Raw genomic sequence first — 18,272 nt, 5'->3', positions numbered from 1 at the left:
TAAGAGGATCCAAAATCTTATAATTACCTTATAGAACATCATGACACAGAAAACACATTTGGAAAAATACAGCAGCATTTAATTTATAATATTGTGCAAGTAAAAATAAAAAAAATGTATAAGCACAAGAGCTGCACTGAATTCCATGTCATGTCTTCTAAGTACTGAGTGTTCACAAGCTATTTTAGGCCTCATTACATTTTTGGGTCAGTGGTTCAGTTGTCTGCAGGCAATACAGCACTGCTTGCAAATGAAATGTTTGCCGTAAAAAGTCTCTCCAAACCGTACTCATAGCCCTCATCAATCAAAAAAAATTGTTTTTTTAATTAACCTTTAGTAAAGCAAACTTTTTTTCATTCAGGATAATATTCCAACATTTCTACATGTGGATATTGATGGGTGCTGATTCAAAGGGAAGCGAAAATTATGCAGAGAATATTTTTCAATTTTCTACATTTATGTAATTTAGAATTTTTAAAACAAAAAAGTAAATCTCTTAAAAATAACAACGATACCATATATATTTAAAAACATGAATAGTGTTTTTAATCTATTTTGTCTGTGGTCAAATGTGATGATTTATTGGCTATAGATGCCAAAAACTAGATGACAATAATAATAATGATAATAATAATAATAATAATTAATAATTATTATTAATTATTAATAATATAATTATTGTTATTATTAATTATATATTATTATTAATAATATAATATTATTATTATTATTGTTAATTATTATTATTAATTATTATTATTATTAATAATAATAATAATAATTATTATTTATTTTCACAGTTAGTGACTTGCGTTAATAATGTATGCATATTCAGACTTTCTGTCTCGCTACCCAACGCAACGGGCGGCAAAACGTGCCTTCTTCGGCTTTTCCACCAATCAGTCTCGCTGACGAGCGCGACGATTGGGCAGAGGTATTTAGAAGGTGGACTCTTTCAACACGAAGACGCAACGTATATCTGTGAAGTCGCTGAATTGAGGCCAGATAAAGGAAGTTTGCCTTCCAAATAAAAGCAGAACAATTGCGCGAGGTTTATTTAAAAAAAATTCTACTTCGTATAGTAAGATTTTCTATTTAAATCTATTTCTGATTGCAATTTTGGCACAATTACCGCGTGTAAACGGGTAAAAGATGCATTTGCCAATGTCATATATAAAGTAAAACTTTATTTAGGAAATTCAAACCGGATGTGTGAGTGCTGCTTTGCTGTGTTCCGGGGTCTATATCCCAACTTGGAAACAGGCGCTCGGCAAGAGCTACTGTGAATTTGGTGTTGTTGTGGCACCAAATCCTCCGAAAGACTATCGTTTATGTGATTTATGAGATGTCGCGTGACAGAAACGCGCGTGGTCGTCGTCGGTAAAGTCAGAGCGCTGGACAATGCTACCCGGTTAGTGCGAGGTGGTTGCTAGCTGGCTAAGGAAGTTAGCCAGTTAGCTAGCAATCCGCCTGCCGGAGGCTGTTCTCTTGTTTCGCGCATTTCAAGTCTGTTAACCGCCCTCAGCAACTGTTTAACCTGTTCCTCATCGAGAGCGTTAAGCCGGAGTTTCGCCAATCACAGATATAAAAGAGGAGAAACTTTACAAATCGTTGTGTAAAATGGGGAGTAGGCGGTGTTTCTCCTGAGCGGCTGATTTTCTGCCACTGCTGCTCTTTTGTTTTCACAAAGGAAGAGGAGCCGCATTTCTTTATCATTTTACACCACCTCGCATTTGGTGGTGGGAGAGTTTCTTTGATCTTTGTCTTCTTTTTTTCACTGTTGTAATGGCTCCTCACAAGCAGAGCCATCCGGTGGGTTTGGGGTCTGGAGGTAAACCCAATGGGTTGTACCACCACCAGCCGTCCTCCGCCTCGATGGCTGCAGCCAAGAAGCCCAACATGCAACTTATTCAAGCCGACCACGAGTTGTTCCTGCAGGCCTTCGAGAGTAAGTTACTGCTGTCATCGGGTTGCACGTAAAAAGTGTTAATTTAAGCTTATGGAAGCTTTCCCCCGGCCATGTGCATCCAGAGGTAGCAGGAGGAAGAGATCATTTTGCAACAGAAGAGATGACTTAATGCCGTACTTTTATTATTGTCTACAAACCGGTACTGTACACAGTAATTCTAATCAAGGCCTGTGTCCACTTACTCTTAACTGCATGTCCTGGAGGGTCATCACACTGACTGTTACATTCTGAGACTTGTGTCAGGGAGACCCAGACAAACCTAGTAATTAATATAGTCTCTTTGCTGTTGCTTTTTAACTTTCTCTTTCTGCAGGATTGTTATTAACTTATTTATAATTCATAGTTTTAAGTTGTCATAATTCAGTAAATGTCAAAAACTAAGCAGTGCCTTCAGATGTCTTTTTAACTTTGAACAGTCAGTAGCTGTGAAGTGGAAAAAATTCCTATTCTTGAAGGTTCAAGTGGCAAATGTTTGGTACTTTACTTGAAATGAAACTAAGTGACGATGCACTGATACTGATATTTAAAATGGATCCATAGCATGTGTTTTGAAAACGGTCTTATTTCCCCTTTTATGTCACAGCAAGTAAGAATGTTTTAAAGGTTTTTAGCTCCTAGTCACACCATATTTGGGTATTCAGTCAACTCAGAACTGATGTGGCAGATAAACTGAGGTAGTCGAAACAAAAATATCACTGGGTATGTTGGTGCAGTTCTGCTGAATAGTACATGAATTAATGTTCTGACATTTGGACTGTTTATTTGCAGAACCAACCCAAATCTACAGGTTTCTCCGCACAAGAAACTTGATTGCTGTAAGTTTTTAACTTGGTTAAACTTACCATTTCAGATAAGCTCTACGTTTCATAAATTAACAATGTGTATTTAAAAAAACATTGTTTTTCTGCATTTCAGCCTATCTTTTTGCACAGGACACTCACTTACATGTCCCACAGAAACTCAAGGAATAACGTCAAAAGGTAAAAACTCAGATTGTTAACACGCTTTTTTACAATTTTTAGCTACAATTTTTGTTTTCCTTTAATGCACCTCAATATGATTCAAGTGTAGATCTTGTGTTTCTTCAGCTAAAATTGTACTTTCTTGTCACTTTCTCGGGTTTTCAAGTTTATTGAAAAAGTTTGACTCTTAGAAAGAAGGTCAGTTGTTATCATGAGTGAGAGCTAACTGACACGTGGAGGCCGTCTCGATCGGTTAAAGCTGAGATAGGAGAAGGTTTTTTCAGTTGAGCTGCTTTGCATACAGACTCTGCAGGGGAAGAAAAAAAAAAAAGATCCCGCTGATACACATGAGGCTGTCTGTGGTTCAGACGACACACCGAAGGATTGTATTGGATTACAAAGGGCATGTCACAACTTCTGTTATGTTGCAGGACATGCATTTTATTTTGCAGGCCTCAATAAGTGTTTAAAAATGGTGCAAGTGACAGCTGCAGCTGAGCTGCCTCTAAACATTTCTCTGGTTTAGTTTGTGGTACTTTATTTAGCTTTTTGTTAGAGGGCAGATAATAGTTATGGATTTGGTGTTAAAGAAAGGAGTATAGAGTTAAAGTTATTCAGCATTTAACCGAGTCATCTATTAACATGTGACAGGTAATAATGTTGTATAAAGCACTGTGAGTGCTCAGGTAGAGTAGAAAAGCGAAACCAATCCATTTACTATAATGTAATACTTTTAAAAGTTATATCAAGTTAAGTCACGATTCAGCTGTTATTGTTGAATGTTTTGGGTTTTTTTGTTTAATATGTTTGAGGTTTTAACAGTTAAATTGGGTTAAAGAAAGATGCTGTTGCTAGTTATTTGTGTTTTAAGCTCTACTATGAGGTTAAACAGATTGTTTTCTGCTGGTTTTTGGATTTTTGCTTCTTCTCTCTGTGTAATTTTCTCTTGTTGCTGTGGACTTGTTGGCCGTTAGAGTGTGTGTGTGTGTGTGTGTGTGTGTGTGTGTGTGTGTGTGTGTGTGTGTGTGTGTGTGTGTTCTTGATTTGAATGGGAGGTTTTGAACCAGGTGTCTTCTGCTGCTGCTGCTTAGCTCAGTTTCACTTTGCACTGCAGTGGTGCATGCTTCAGTCACATGAAACGCAGCTTGTGATTTGAAATGAAGAGACTCAGGAGCGGGGGCCACGCCACACTATTGACTGTTTTATTTAAAGCATTAATAACCAGAAGATAAGGAAGCAGGACACCAGCAGGGTTGTTAAATGATTGGTTTATCAGAAACTGAAGTTGATGTAACTCCTTCTACACAGAGGTGATCTTTGGGTCTGCGCCCAGCTGAGTTTGCAGTCTCTCTCTCTCCCTGCAGCAATAAAATGTTTGAGCAGGACACAGTTTCTCTTGTATGGCTTCTTGGAAAAGAAGGGGGTACACAGCCTGCCTTAAATGTGCAGGTCTCGGGTATTTTGGCTCATTTTGTGTGTTTAACCCTAAAGCTACCAGGCTGTTGTAGCTACTAAAACAATCGGGTGTAGTATCTGATACTGTAATTTTTAAGATGAGCATTAATGGAGCCATTTAAATATAAGTTTACTGTTTCCTTCATCTATGACAGCCATTCTGTCATTTCCTCAGGTCATTAATGATGTTTTGAGTCATTATCATAATAAGGACGTACAAAATTGTACACGTTCCTGTTTAGGTTATATTTATATTATTGTTACATATTTCCATGATTATAGAGAAAAATAAGATTCAAAGACTTACTACCAAACTAATCACATCTCTGCAAAGAGTCAGTATTTATAGTTTTGAGCCTGCTTCTTCATGACTTCTAAAATCGTTGGTAGCATGCTCAAGATCAGCATCTGGGGCAAATCTTATTATTGGTGATCCATTCTTGCCTCCAGAGCTCCAAGTTGATCACAGGTTTGTAACGGAGTATTGCTAAAAACTCAAACAATCACCAGCTTCTTCCAGCAATCCAGGAGGAGTTTGGTAACAAGCTGCGCATCAAATTAACATTTCAACAGATCTTAATCTAATCGAAAATCTATGGGAAGACTTTAAAAGTGATTGGACAAGCAGAAGCCCACAGTCTGATAAACTTGGAGCTATGATAAGGCACGAATGGATCACCATCAATCAGGAAAGAAAGCACAAAGTTTCAGGGTTTATGTCCTGTATACAGTTAAGATGCCAAATAATGTTATAATTACCAGCAAGTTGGCATCAAATGAAAGCCTATAAAGTTTCAGAAAACATTTAGTGCACAGGTTTCTGGTGACCTTGCCTCACTAATGCATCAGTCACTGAAAAGTTATAAAGTAAATTTAAAAATCCATAGCAAGCCATATCAATATAAATGACTGGGCTCGTAAATTAAGTTGCTTGATCACTTGAAATTTCTTGTAAGCAGGAGCATTTCCATTAAAATAATAGCTTGAATGTTACAGTCCTGTAGCAGCAGTGTGGTGCTGGATGTTTGGCGGCGTATAGATGTTAATGGTTTTTGTAGTTCCCACTGCAGCGGTCATTAAAATGAATAAAGTGAGACTGCTTGGGCCTGAAGACAGCCTACAGATGTGAAGTTTGCCTAACAGCTGTTTTCAGTTACTTTGGCTCATTAGAGTACAGCTCAGGTTAAAGCTAGACAGGACTTTATTTATGTTAGCTCTCCAGAGTACATGCACTCCAAAACCCAAACGGTGTGCAGCCATTATGAGCTGGGGGACGTGCTTCTCTATTTAACTTTATTTAAGAACACATCAGGACTTGAATAAAATACTTTTAAGCAGCCACACAAACCAAAACATCAGAAATGTCGTATTCCTTCAGCTGATATTAAATGTCATACCTAATGCCTCTTATTGTGCTTTCACACCATTTAAGAGTTTTGTCAGCCACGTTGTTTAAAGTGCCTTTTCCCTGGCTTCACTTACTCGAGTCTAAAAGCTCAAAGACAAAAAGTTTATTTCAGCTTTTAAAGATCACTGATGGCCTTTACCTTTCTTCTTCTTCTGTTTTTTTAAAGGGCACCTACTCGGCTCATTTTTTTCATTCTTGGACTGTTAGAACAGCTTTGCATGATTCACAGTTCAAAATAATCCTCCTTTATGTTACACTGAAGCTTGGTGCAGCTCCTCAGTGAATCTTCTGTCTAAAATAAGCTTCTTTTTTTTTAGCTTGTTATTGTCACCACACTATCTTTAAACCAAAAAAGCTCGCTTCCCACTTCCAACAGTTTTTTAAAATATATACATAAGGTATTAACAAGAAAACGGTTCAGAGTTTTAAATGAAGCATATTTCCGTTTGACAGTTGTTATTTAACAAAGGAAATACAATTATTCAACTAAGTTTCACCTCTTATTTTTTCCTCTGGCTGTCCGTGACCCGTCAGTGTGGGCTGCAGCAGTTTTAGAACAACTCCTTTTTGTTTATGTCACAAAACGCTGGTTCGTATAAACAGAAATCTAATGGCAGAAACCTCAACAATCAGATGATCTCCTGTGAGCAACACTTGGAGAAGGTGGTGAGAAAGAACTCCATTTTGACAAGAACGAGACTCTGCCTCGCGTTCTACTTTTAGAAACTCCAGGAAACACATATAAGCCTGCACAGAGGTAAGTGCTGGTACTGTGTGGCCTTTGAGATAGGGCTGGGCGATATGAGGAAAACATAAAATCACAATATTTTTTTGGCTATATCGCGATACACGATATAGATCATGATATATTTAAATAAACTCCAAAAACTGTTACTTTCGACCATATAGTCCCAATTTTTATTACTACTTTGAATACAAAACATCTGAATGAATTGAAACATTTTATTTTAACCATCAGAGGTTTTTCTCTAATGATGACACTGTCACAGTAAACCTGGTTGTGTGGTCAACACCAGACCTTTAACAAACAGAAGATCATAGCAACTAAAGAAGTACATCAAGCAAGAATTCATGAGACAAAATAAAACAACGGAGTTTAAAAAGGTGCTCTTTTGTGCTTGTAACATGTACAAATTGTAAAATTAAAAAATATGATGACCTCAGATGACAAAAACAGAAGTCTAGACAGTGACTATAAAAACAACTGACCTAGAACAGTTGCCGGTATCAAAGCTCATTTATTTAAAGTTGATGTTGACATGCGGTGTTTAAAACGGTCTGACTTTTGCATTGGATGACTTTTCAGCTGGTGGAATAAATTTGTGGTACTTCTACTTTTTGCAGCATGTTTTGCAAATTACCAGATTTTGTTTGACGGCATCCTTGTGAAATCCAAACAACAGCGAGTTTCATTCCCTCTCGTCTGAAACTCCTGCTGTCGCCATATTTTTTCCCCATCTGGTAGTGTATATAAGCGCATGCTCAGCGCAGTGTGCTTGACAGAAAGTCACAGTGAATTACATCCAGACAGATTAATATTGTTTGGTAATTTATACTCGATGGTTACGATAAAGCCATTTTAACCATCATATGCGGAAAAACACATCACGTGTATTCGATATATCGCCCACCCCTACTTTGAGATATGATCGTTCAGGACTCTGAGTGTGAGGAGGAGGATTTTAAATGACAGAAGCTAATATTGGAGAGGTGTGATCTGTCTTTGTCATTAGCCCTTATAAGAAAAACAAGTCATTCAGTCTGCCTGCAGCTGTGTAACCCCGGGTGTAGTGTGCCATAATCCAGATTACGTCCTTGTTCCAAGGACAAGAACCTGACCTTCCTCCAGAAACAAGACGTTTGCCACTGAGTTTCTGCATGTTTGGACTTTCAGTCGTCTGGTTGTACGATTGCTAATTGCTGCCATTTGTTTCCATGTACAGGAAAAATTACAAGGTTGACAATCTTCTGTTTAAAGTGGAAAAGATGAGAGGGGAGCAGGAGACTCACAGGTAACCGCTCAGTCCTGCAGGACTCTCTGCTTTCCATTCCAAGCTTCTAGAAAACATTTAGCTCACTTTTTGTTTATCAAGTGACAAAATATCAGTAAAAAGTTCACCAGCTACATGTGGAGCGATCCCGCCGAGGTGCATAGTCACTCCACACCTAAAAGCCCATTTTTAGTAGGTAAACAGTGCTGTAGCAAAAAGAGAGATTCTAAAGTTTGACATTTTTATGTTGCCTTCTCTGGCACTAGGACTCCCCCTTTTATAGCTGCAAACTTGACAATGTTTGGTTTTAAAAATATCTCAGTACTTTTTTTTCCCCTCCTACAGCTTGGCCTCCAATCTTCAGCTCACCTTTACTGGCTTCTTCCATAAAGCTGGTACGTTTTATATCTGCACTTTGAGGTCAGTGGAAACGATAAAACTGTGTGACTAACAGGAAATCTTTTGTCTTGTTTGTTTGCAGGAAAACTCTCTCAGGACAGCGAGAACGAGCAGAACTCGGTGTCTCTGGAGGTGCTCCTGGTCAAAGTCTGCCACAAGAAGAGGAAGGTGTGTGTCATGAATTTCCTCTGCTGGTTTTCTACAGCGCGCAGGTGTAAATGAAACGCACATTAAGTTTCCTTTTCTTGCTTCCTGTGTAGGACGTGAGCTGTCCGGTGAAGCAGGTCCCCACAGGAAAGAAGCAGGTCCCTCTGAACCCAGACACGAGCGCCGGGGTCCAGGCCAAGCTGAGCTCCTACCCCTCCCTGCTGGTTCCCAGCAGCGAGTTTGAACCCAGCAACTCTCACATGGTCAAATCTTATTCGCTGCTCTTCAGAGTGTCACGACCCGGGCATCCACGAACACAGATCAACGGGCTGGCCAACGGCGAGATTCACCACAGCAGAGGTGGGCAGAGTGGGTTATTTGGTGGGTCTCATCTCTGCAGCTTTGCAAAAGCTTGACGGCCCAAGAAAAATCAAGAAAATTAGACTGTAGCAAAAAGCCATCTTGCTTTGTTTGTCATCCAATCGTGATCAAGTGCCTGGAGCAGAAAGGTTTTTCATCCCCTGTAATGAAAAAGAAAACATGAACTAAACTATTGGAGCAAATCACAATTTAGGCCATAAACTGTGTTAGTGAAAGGAAGCAGGATTTTACTTTGGTTTTAAACGCTGATGAAGTTAAAGCACCCCTAACATGAGTCGGTAACAGTTTTGCCAGTACTGGTGGGAAACTGTCACAGGAAGTTGTTAACCAGTTATCAGTGTCAGTAGGGCTTAAATCATCAGGGGACAGGGAAATGCGTCATTGTATGTTTTGGTAACACACATTGAGCCAACTTTGGACGGATCCAATCGCAATAGCAGCGAGTAGAATTACGAGTCAAGTTTAAACCAACTTCTTAGATGTCAAAGAGTCCTCCATTTGGTTAACAATGTTAGATTTCTTATTGATCTGCAGTGGAAATGATCAGACGTTAGGCGATGAGACTGTATGTCAAGTCTTGATGTAGTTCATTGATGTTTTGAGTTCGTTTATAGCGGGTCCTTAATTCACTCAGTTTTTAGTTGACCCAGTTTATCCTGCAGAAGATTATAATGGCTGCTCTTTGCACATTTTGCTTGTCTATATTTCTTCAGCTGTTTGAACTTAAAAATTAAACACAAAGTCACCCTCGTAGCTCCACATCCCTGCAGAAAAACGAGGGACAGTTTGGCGGAGCAGAGGTTCATGCCACCGTGTGTCTTTTTCAGACTTTTCAGAAGAAGCCGTGAACAGGAAAAGGAGGAGCTCCGCTCTCAGGGAGGAGGGAGAAACCACATTTGTAGCTCAGATGACAGTCTTTGATAAAAACAGGTGAAAGACACACACACATACACCGACATGCACACACACACACACACACACACACAGTAGCACCTTTTGACACAGGAAAGAAAAGGTGTCGTTGCAGCGTTTGTGCAGCAACAGTGAGAAGACGTTGTCGTGTACTTGCGTGCAGGCGTCTGCAGTTATTGGACGGCGAGTACGAGGTGTCCATGCAAGAGATGGAGGAGTGTCCCGTCGGTAAGAAGAGGGCGACCTGGGAGACCATCCTAGATGGAAAGGTGTGTGTTTGTGTGCGTGAACCAAGTAACCCTCAGTTCACACAGCTGAACTGTTTAGTGAAACCTCGTGTTTACTCTGTTTTTGCAGCGTTTGCCTCCGTTTGAGAGCTTCTCTCAGGGTCCAACGCTGCAGTTCACGCTGCGCTGGACCAGCGACTCCGCCGATCATTCCACCGCACCCGTGGCCAAACCGCTCGCCACCCGCAACTCCGAAACCAACCAGGACACCCGACCCAGCACCCTGAGAGCCACACACACACCAAGTGAGTGTAGCACTAATCATGTGTGCTGTGTTTCAGCACACGTGTCAGTCTCCAGAGTTTTATGTTGATTATATCCAGGATGATCTAATATTTAGATCAAATTATGACGTGCTAGTAACCTACATATGTCTGGCCCTTTTCCCAGTGTGGCCCTCAGTAAACTGACGTATAACATCAGCAGTGAAAGTGTTGCTGTTTTTCTTCTGCAGCTGTGAAAGAGTCGGTAAATACAGATGTGCAAACCAGAAGAGAACAAGTCTTATCTGAGCCTCGACAGAAACTACGAATCTTCTACCAGGTCAGTCCGTACCTGCTAACACTCCTGTTTCTCCCAGGTGTGTCCTGCCAGGTTCTCCCACAGGCTTCAGTCATTTCTGTGACCCTTAAATGTCATTTTTTACACACATCTGGAATTTTTCTATGATGGATGGATACTTTATTGATCCCACAAAGGATCGTGGTGCCTGTTGTTGCAGCAGCAGGTGGTGAGGGCTTTATACTGTGACAGTGCAAAAACGTACACATGTGATGTGTCAGCCTCAGTCAAAGGGTTTGCACAGCTGCTGTCTGTGCTGATGGATGAGACACACCTGATGGAGATCTGCTGTCTGTAGTTTCTTCACTGCTTCCCCCTGTGAAGAATCCAGTGAAAGAGAGACTGTCTGTTAGAGATGGTTGGAAAATGTTGGACACTCACAGATTCAAGCGTGAGTGATCTGTATGAACACAGGTGATAATTTACAAAACAAATTTTCAGCCCGTAGTAAAGTAATCGTGAAAAGGCAAATTGTTCGTGTTCGTTGACACAAAACGTAACATTTTTTTTCTTTTAAATTTTGTCCAGCATGACTTTCTAATGCACGTCAACGGGAAGTATATTTTATGTCTGGGGCATGTATATCCTACCAGCTAATGTCAGTCTACACCTGACCACAGATACGGTAAAAGATGTGGTATTTTAGTGTTGTTGCATTAGCATTAGCATTAGAATTGTAATCCCTTTTCTTGGGTGTTGGGAATCCCTGTGGTGAGTTTAGGTGAGATAAAATGACCCAAAAACCACCGATGAGGTGTGACAGTGAAACAAAGGAGTGCCGAGATCAAAGTGTCAGACACAGTAGGATTTATGAAGGCTGCTGCATGTCAATTCAGACCTCTGGAGAAGTAGCAACAGGATGTGAATTCCTCGTCAAAGATCAGCAAGTCTGTCGCTTCTCAGCAGCTGAGATCACACTCTGTTTCTTTCTTTCCTAGTTTCAATACAACAACAACACACGGCAGCAGACCGAGGCCAGGGATGACCTCCACTGTCCGTGGTGCACGCTGAACTGCAGGAAGCTGTACAGTCTCCTCAAACACCTCAAACTGTCCCACTCCCGCTTCATCTTCAACTACGTGGTGAGTCAGATGTACACCAGCTGTTTTCTGTTCATAAAAAGGAAATGCTCTCATGTTTTGCGCTGCCAGTTTGACTCGAGGTCTTTATGGGTCAAACAGTCGACACGCTGTTGGAGTCAACACGTGCATCGAGGAGCGTTTCATTTTTAAGTGCTATTACAATCTGATGAGGGTGCTCCACAAAGCTAAGAACAAATAAAATCAAAGATGCCAATCCTTTAAAAACATTGTACAATGTAAAACAGGGGGTATCATCAGTATTTATTATTTCAATTCAGCACTTAGATCTTTAACATACTGTTGAGCATGTCCTTTAAATATGCGTCTCTCTGATCTTTGGCAGCCCCATCCCAAAGGAGCAAAGATCGAGGTCTCTATCAACGAGTGTTACGATGGGTCGTATGCAGGAAATCCTCAGGACATCCACAGCCAGCCGGGCTTCGCCTTCAGCAGGAACGGCCCCGTGAAGAGAACCGCTGTCACCCACTTTCTGGTCTGCAGGTACCCCTCCGACCTTTCCTCTCACTTTATATTTATTTACATGCTGCCGAGGGTGACGGGAACTCCTGATCATCCTCTTCCTGTCCTCTCCTCTCAGACCCAAGAGGACAAAGCCGAGCCTGTCTGAGTTTCTGGAGTCTGAGGATGGCGATCGGGAGGCGCAGAGGACGTACATCAGTGGCCACAATCGCCTGTACTTCCACAGTGACAGCTGCCTGCCGCTGAGGCCCCAGGAGATGGAAGTGGACAGCGAGGACGAGAGGGACCCCGATTGGCTCAAAGAGAAGACTGTAAAGGTGAGCTCAAGCCAGACGAACAAACACAGGAATGCTCCTGAGGAGGAGGAAGAAGCCGGGTATAAGAACAGTAGAAAGCTTCATTGGATTGGTATTCGATATCAACACAGTTTGAGTTGGATTGGTGTGTCCCTGCAGATACTAGCTCTCAGTCTGGGATTGGAAATTTAATAGTTATGAAAGAAAAAATCCAGGATAACCTTTGTTATATATTGAAACATTTGCTTTCTCCTGCTTCTAAAAGGAGAACATTTGGACAGTAAAATATTTCGGGTTGTTGTTCAGACGAAACAGCCAGTTTTTGTTAAAGATGTCACCTTGGACTCGACTGTTTTCTCTGATCGTTCTCCGGCGTTAAAAACCTCTGAAGGATTCAAACGATTCAGCAGACGCTCAGGCTTCTCTCCTCCTGTGAACGGCTTTTGCTTCTCGTGACTGTGTTAACTATGCTAACTTTTCCAGATTGGTGTGAGGGTAACAGAAGTCAGCGTGGACGTTTCTGCCACTGGCCTGTTGATGTCAACATTAAAGCTCCCCATGACTTAACAACCTGTGACTTAAAGCAGGTTTTATAATGAACGATGAAAAAGATTTCAACACACACACACCGTTTACAGATGGTTGTTGTGTTCTTGCGTTTCTTTGGTTATTTTGGGGAGGTTTTCTTTTTCAAATCTCTGTGATGTTGGACTCTAACCTGCATAAACACTATAGACTGTATGTAAAAGATGGATGTAACCCCCAGGTTTGACAAATGAAGCCAATGCAGAGGTGTCTTAAATCTATATTCTTCTTTTAGCCAGCAGGGGGCGGCTCCTCTTAAATCTGATTTGTATAGAAGTCTATGAGGAAAACGACCCTATTTTTCATTCGAGTTCTGACTTCAGTAAATGCTTTCCTGAAGAGTTTGTGGTCTCACCTGCTCATTTAAAGTCTTATTTAAAAATACCAGAGGATGTGACACTCACCTAAATCATACATTTGAGGCTTCAAAATCTACCTCCATCTTTTATATACAGTCCATGCTAAATGCTAATTAGTGCGCTCTGATTGCAGCAAATCGAGGACTTCATGGACGTGAACGAGGGGGAGAAGGAGATCATGAAGCTGTGGAATCTGCACGTCATGAAGCGTGGGTATGTACTCAGCAAAGCTTTTATCAAACGGCAGAAGTTTTTTGGTTTATTTCAGGGTTTATTTTGTTTGTTTGTTTGTTTGTTTGTTTTAAAACCTCACCTTATCCACTGGTGTCCTCCTCCCAGCTTCATCGCAGATAACCAGATGAACGAAGCGTGTCTGCTGTTTGCTGAACACCACGCTGCCGTCATCGTCAAACGCAACCTGTGTCGCAATTTCCTGCTCCACCTGATCAGCATGCATGACTTCAACCTGATCAGCACGCTGACCATCAACCAGGCCATGGCCCGGCTCCGCCTCGTCGAGAGCCAGGCCACCCAGAGAGACAAAGAGGAGGACGAGGAGGAGGAGGAGGACTGGGAGACGGCCGTGGAGTCCCAGCCGGAGCTGGATCCCGACCCTGATCCCGATCCAACAGAGTTTAAAACCTGCAGTGACGTGACCACCAACGGCTCCCCGGAGACTGGAAACCAGCTGGTGGAGGAGGGCGGCGAGAAGCCGCACACCAAGCAGAAATTGTCCGGCTTCGGCTCGGTTTTAAAGTGACTGCTCGGCTGGAGCGCCACAAAGATTCCCGAACAGAGCGGGAAGACTGAGGCCTGAGGCCGGAATCAGCAAACAGGTGTTAAACACACATGGGTTACTGCAGGGATTCTCAAAGGCAGGTTACACCAGGATCAAAATGAACTTCACATCCTCAAAGTCACACATTCAAATCGAAGAGACGCTTTATGGTTTCACAGTTCATCGACGCTGAGAATTTTGAATTATTTTTTTAATTATTTTCACGTTTTTTCCATGTTGTTTGTCCTGTTTCTGTAAATGTTTGAGTGTTTAACTCTGAGGTGCTCCAGTTTTATTTCCAGCCTGACAGAGCTGTGGAGTGAGCACAAAACAGGTTCGGTCTTAGGGCTGGAGGTGCAGAAGTCGGTCGTACGTCTTCTGCAGATGTCGAGTTGCCTTCAAAAGAGGCGTCAACATTTCATGCAGCAGCTGCGAATTCAAACAGGAGGAGATGGTCCATCTGCTCGGGACTATTTTCAGCAGCGGAGTGATCCGTATTTGGTGCTCTCTTTGGTGCTACTTTGCCTCTCGAGACTCTTCGTCGGTGCTCTGAGTCATTTTGTGTTCACTCCATCGTTCAAACCTCATGTCAGTCTTCCTCAGAGTGAAGCATCAATCAGTGACCTTCCAGGCACCCTCAGCTCCACCAAAGGTTTTCTTTTAGCAGGGAGTGTGTGCACATGCTCAGTAGAGTCACGGTTAAGGCGTCTATTGGGTGTCAAGAGTGCCGCCGTACTGCAAAAGGAAGTTTGACCAGTTATTATCAAAAAAGGTCAGGGTTGAACCGCTGAGTGTCAGGAGGTGACTGATCACGACTCGAGACGCCTGTTAGAGTCGTTAACAGGTGTTTTTACCTGGAGACACCACAAAGTTCATATTAACTGTTAACGAGACCGATGCTCAAAGCTAAGATAGACTCTCTGCACTTGTGTCATTTATTAACGTTTAAACAAGAGTCTGAAAGTAGTCCCCCCCCCAATATGTATTCCTGTTGAGCCCCGCTCATCTGAAAATCATGTTCATAATAATTCTGTGAGTCAGAATATGAAGAAAATATATTTTTGCTCATACTGTGGAGCATTACCTTTCACTATCCGAGCTCAAGGGATCTCATAAGATCAGTGATGTTGTTTTCCGTGTGATTCAGCTGCTTGTTAACTCAAACAAAACGAGACAAAAGTCTCCGAGCTTTCTTTGATCGGGTTAATCAGGAAGTTAATCCTCAGGTTGGGTTAATTTTTGGCATCCAGTGATCATGAAAATAAGATAATCTGAATTAAATGGTTAGTTTTTGTTTTGTTTTGTTTTTTCCCATTAGTTTTTGCTGCAACGCTCTCGCTTTGTATCGTTAAAGATAAAGTGAAGACATTTCCTTTGCACGCGTTTTTCTCGCTTTTGGTGTTTTTAGTTCAGCTCGAGCTGAGACGATGAAAACTGGCTCCTGCCAATGAGTTTTATCTGAGGGTTTATTGCGCGGTCTGCCTTCTGGCGACATAGACAGGACTGTTTGAACATGTGACTCTGCTGTACTCGTGGGCACACCTCCCCTACAGTTATGTTTTCCTTTAAACTACTGGTGCTAAATGTTTTTACTCCTCAGTGCATCTCCTTTCTTACAGCAGACCTCCACTGCCAGCTCTCCAACACCGAGAAGCATGTTTAGTTGTCTCTTTCTTTTTTAAAGCGACTCTGTTTTTCCTACAGTGCTGTTGTTTTTACCGTGCTCTCAGCCCAGGACAACAAAAAGGACTCGCTGTGCAGCAAAACTGGACAAAAAAAAGCTCCTCAGAGCTCAGAGAGGCTTGGAAAGGCCACGTTCCTACTGTTGTGATCTAAACAAAATGGATAACTATAGGATTAAACTGTTTATGCAGGTGCTGTTTCCAGTTTCTTTAAAATAAGAAATTGCTGCTTTATTTTGAAATTATTATAAACTGAATAGTTTAAGTTTTGGACTGATACAAGCTTGGCTGGTCTGTTTTGTCTTTTTTTTGTTTTTCTTTTATTTGATCAACAAAATTGTAAAGTAAAAAAAAAAAAAGAAGAAGAAGAAAAAGCCACTTATAAAACGAATGGTTCCACAGGGTTGTGATGTCGCTGTATAGTGTGGTGTTAATGCAATATAAATAATGTTGCTCCAACCAAAAAAAAAAAACATGTTTTGATTAGGAGGAAAAAAACATCTGAAAGTCTAAAGATTGCTGGAGGAGGTGGGGGTGGATGGATGGATCAAATCCAGGCCTTTCACACAGGACATTTGAGTTTAGAGTCCACTGTGATGTGAAAAGTTGGACCAAGTGACACACTCGGGCAGAAAAACAAGTATGAAAAAGTGCAGTTCCTCTAGCGGCTCCTGCAGTGGATCAGTCTATGTTAAAATGTCCAACTTTAATTTGTTTAAATAAACATGTTTTCAGCCAGATATATAAAAGGTTTTTTTTTTTTTGTTTTTTTTTTTTCTGGATAGTTTCTTTATTTAGAAAAACTGCACAGCTTGAAGTGGCCACTCTGACAAGTGCATCAAACCATCTGCTTTATATAGATGATGTCATCTCCTCGCTTTCACATTTTGGTTTTGAAACCTGCCTTTGTAACCAGGAGTGATCATATTTGGTTGTATTCATATTCGGAGGGTGCTGTGCTAAGTTTAGGCTAATGCTACGCAGCTTGGTTAGCACATTTCATATCGGTAAAGTTGAAACAGCACACAGACATGCATATCTGCTTATTGGTGCTAAGAAACTCTCTAAAACTGGATGATTTTTCTTTTGGATTTTTGTTTATAGACAGGTCCATGTTGACACAGGCAGCTGTAGATGTTAGCTCCTAGGGTGCACTGTATCCTTGCTAACCAAACTAGCTAGCATTAGCTGATAGCTTGGTACACCAGTTTTCATCCAGTCTTTTCAATTCTGGCTCCAAAAAACAACATGGTTGGAGGCCAAAATGTGAAGTCCAGAATCCAGCAGGTGATTGCACGGTGACTTCGTCCATCTTTTATCTTTTTTTACTCCCACGAATCGGCAAAATTGTGACATCACAACTGTGTGACTGGTCCTGGAGCAACATTAAAATGATGAGGGGACACCAGCATGGCGGCACATGGTGTAGTAGCTGAACACGCCCACTACACCTGTTATATATATAAATGTAAATATGACTGTAAAAAAAACAAACGATAGCTTTGTGATATGTATGTTTTTGAAACTTAAACACCATCAGTGACATTTTACTTGGTATTATTAGTTAAAGGACCAAAATGGGATTCATTTTCTGCAGATTTCTTTGCTCTTATGTGTCCTGCGTCATGTGACACCTGGATCCCTGCTGCCTTCATTACTTTGACAGTTAACCCCGGGGACATGCCGGGTAAAGATTAGACATGACAGACAAATCGCACCGGCAGCGTTTCAGTCTTCACAGGGAATTTTATTTTGAAAATTAAAACCGTGCTCCTGTATAGACTGTATATGAATGTTGGATGCATCTATTGTGGACCCTCTGTGTAGGTTTTTGGCGTTTTTTGCGAAACGACACGAGTAGTAAACGAGTAGTAAAGCCTGGAGTTCTTCCATTCTCCTGAAAGAGGGTCTCAAAAACACTCGAGGGCACTGCCCCACATTTGTAAATGAAAATATTTCATCAACCCACCCACTAGTAACAGAGTCAGGCAGTCCGGGTGCTGATGTTTTACCCATGCCATTGTAGCCTAAATGCAGTACGAGCCTCCAGATGTGGGCAGCTGTGAGTCCATGGAAGCATAACGTCAGACATGATCATTTGGATGTATTTAGAGCTGTCTTTTTTGTTTTGTTTTAAAAAGCTTTATGCCTGCTGGCGACTGATCCAGCCTGCTGAAATCTGCAGATCTGAAACCTTTTCTCCGTTCACGAGACCCAGCAGCGTTTTGCACAATACGGGAGGAGCCGTGTCGGCCAAACGAGACTTTTCTTTAACAATAATGTAAAACTAGCTCCAGTCACAATGGTTTTCTATTAAAATGGACAATTTTGTAATAATATTGGCATCGTGCTCCATTTCTTTCACCATCATTTCACTCACAGCTCGGTCACACTTGGCTCAAAATAGGACGACAGCGACTAAGGGTCGTCGTTTGGGATTGCACTGATTTTATTTGCTGTCTGAGGCCGATTGCAAGCACTTGCTGTGACCAGCTGATCGCCCAGAGGTGCAACATC

General features: G+C 41.4%; 1 protein-coding gene across 1 annotated transcript; it reads left to right on the top strand.

Moving 5' to 3' along the window:
• Positions 1-1,216: 1,216 nt before the first annotated feature.
• LOC116314260 (polycomb protein suz12-B-like) lies at positions 1,217-18,094 on the top strand. Its single transcript, XM_031732231.2, has 16 exons — positions 1,217-1,948; positions 2,738-2,784; positions 2,885-2,949; positions 7,759-7,827; positions 8,152-8,201; positions 8,288-8,373; positions 8,466-8,712; positions 9,561-9,663; positions 9,809-9,914; positions 10,003-10,177; positions 10,387-10,475; positions 11,432-11,575; positions 11,919-12,076; positions 12,174-12,372; positions 13,429-13,508; positions 13,635-18,094. The coding sequence occupies exons 1-16, from the start codon at positions 1,786-1,788 to the stop codon at positions 14,053-14,055; spliced, it is 2,202 nt and encodes a 733-aa protein (XP_031588091.1). The 5' UTR covers positions 1,217-1,785; the 3' UTR covers positions 14,056-18,094.
• Positions 18,095-18,272: the final 178 nt, after the last annotated feature.

Source organism: Oreochromis aureus, linkage group 4, assembly GCF_013358895.1.
Source record: "Oreochromis aureus strain Israel breed Guangdong linkage group 4, ZZ_aureus, whole genome shotgun sequence".
Classification (NCBI taxonomy): domain Eukaryota; kingdom Metazoa; phylum Chordata; class Actinopteri; order Cichliformes; family Cichlidae; genus Oreochromis; species Oreochromis aureus.
This window is presented reverse-complemented; position numbering and strand designations above follow the sequence as displayed.

Coding starts and splice junctions, on each gene's coding strand:
- LOC116314260 (XM_031732231.2), top strand. CDS start 1,786: ATGGCTCCTCACAAGCAGAGCCATCCGGTGGGTTTGGGGTCTGGAGGT. Junction 2,785..2,884: donor GCACAAGAAACTTGATTGCT/GTAAGTTTTTAA, acceptor TCTGCATTTCAG/CCTATCTTTTTGCACAGGAC. Junction 12,373..13,428: donor TCAAAGAGAAGACTGTAAAG/GTGAGCTCAAGC, acceptor CTCTGATTGCAG/CAAATCGAGGACTTCATGGA.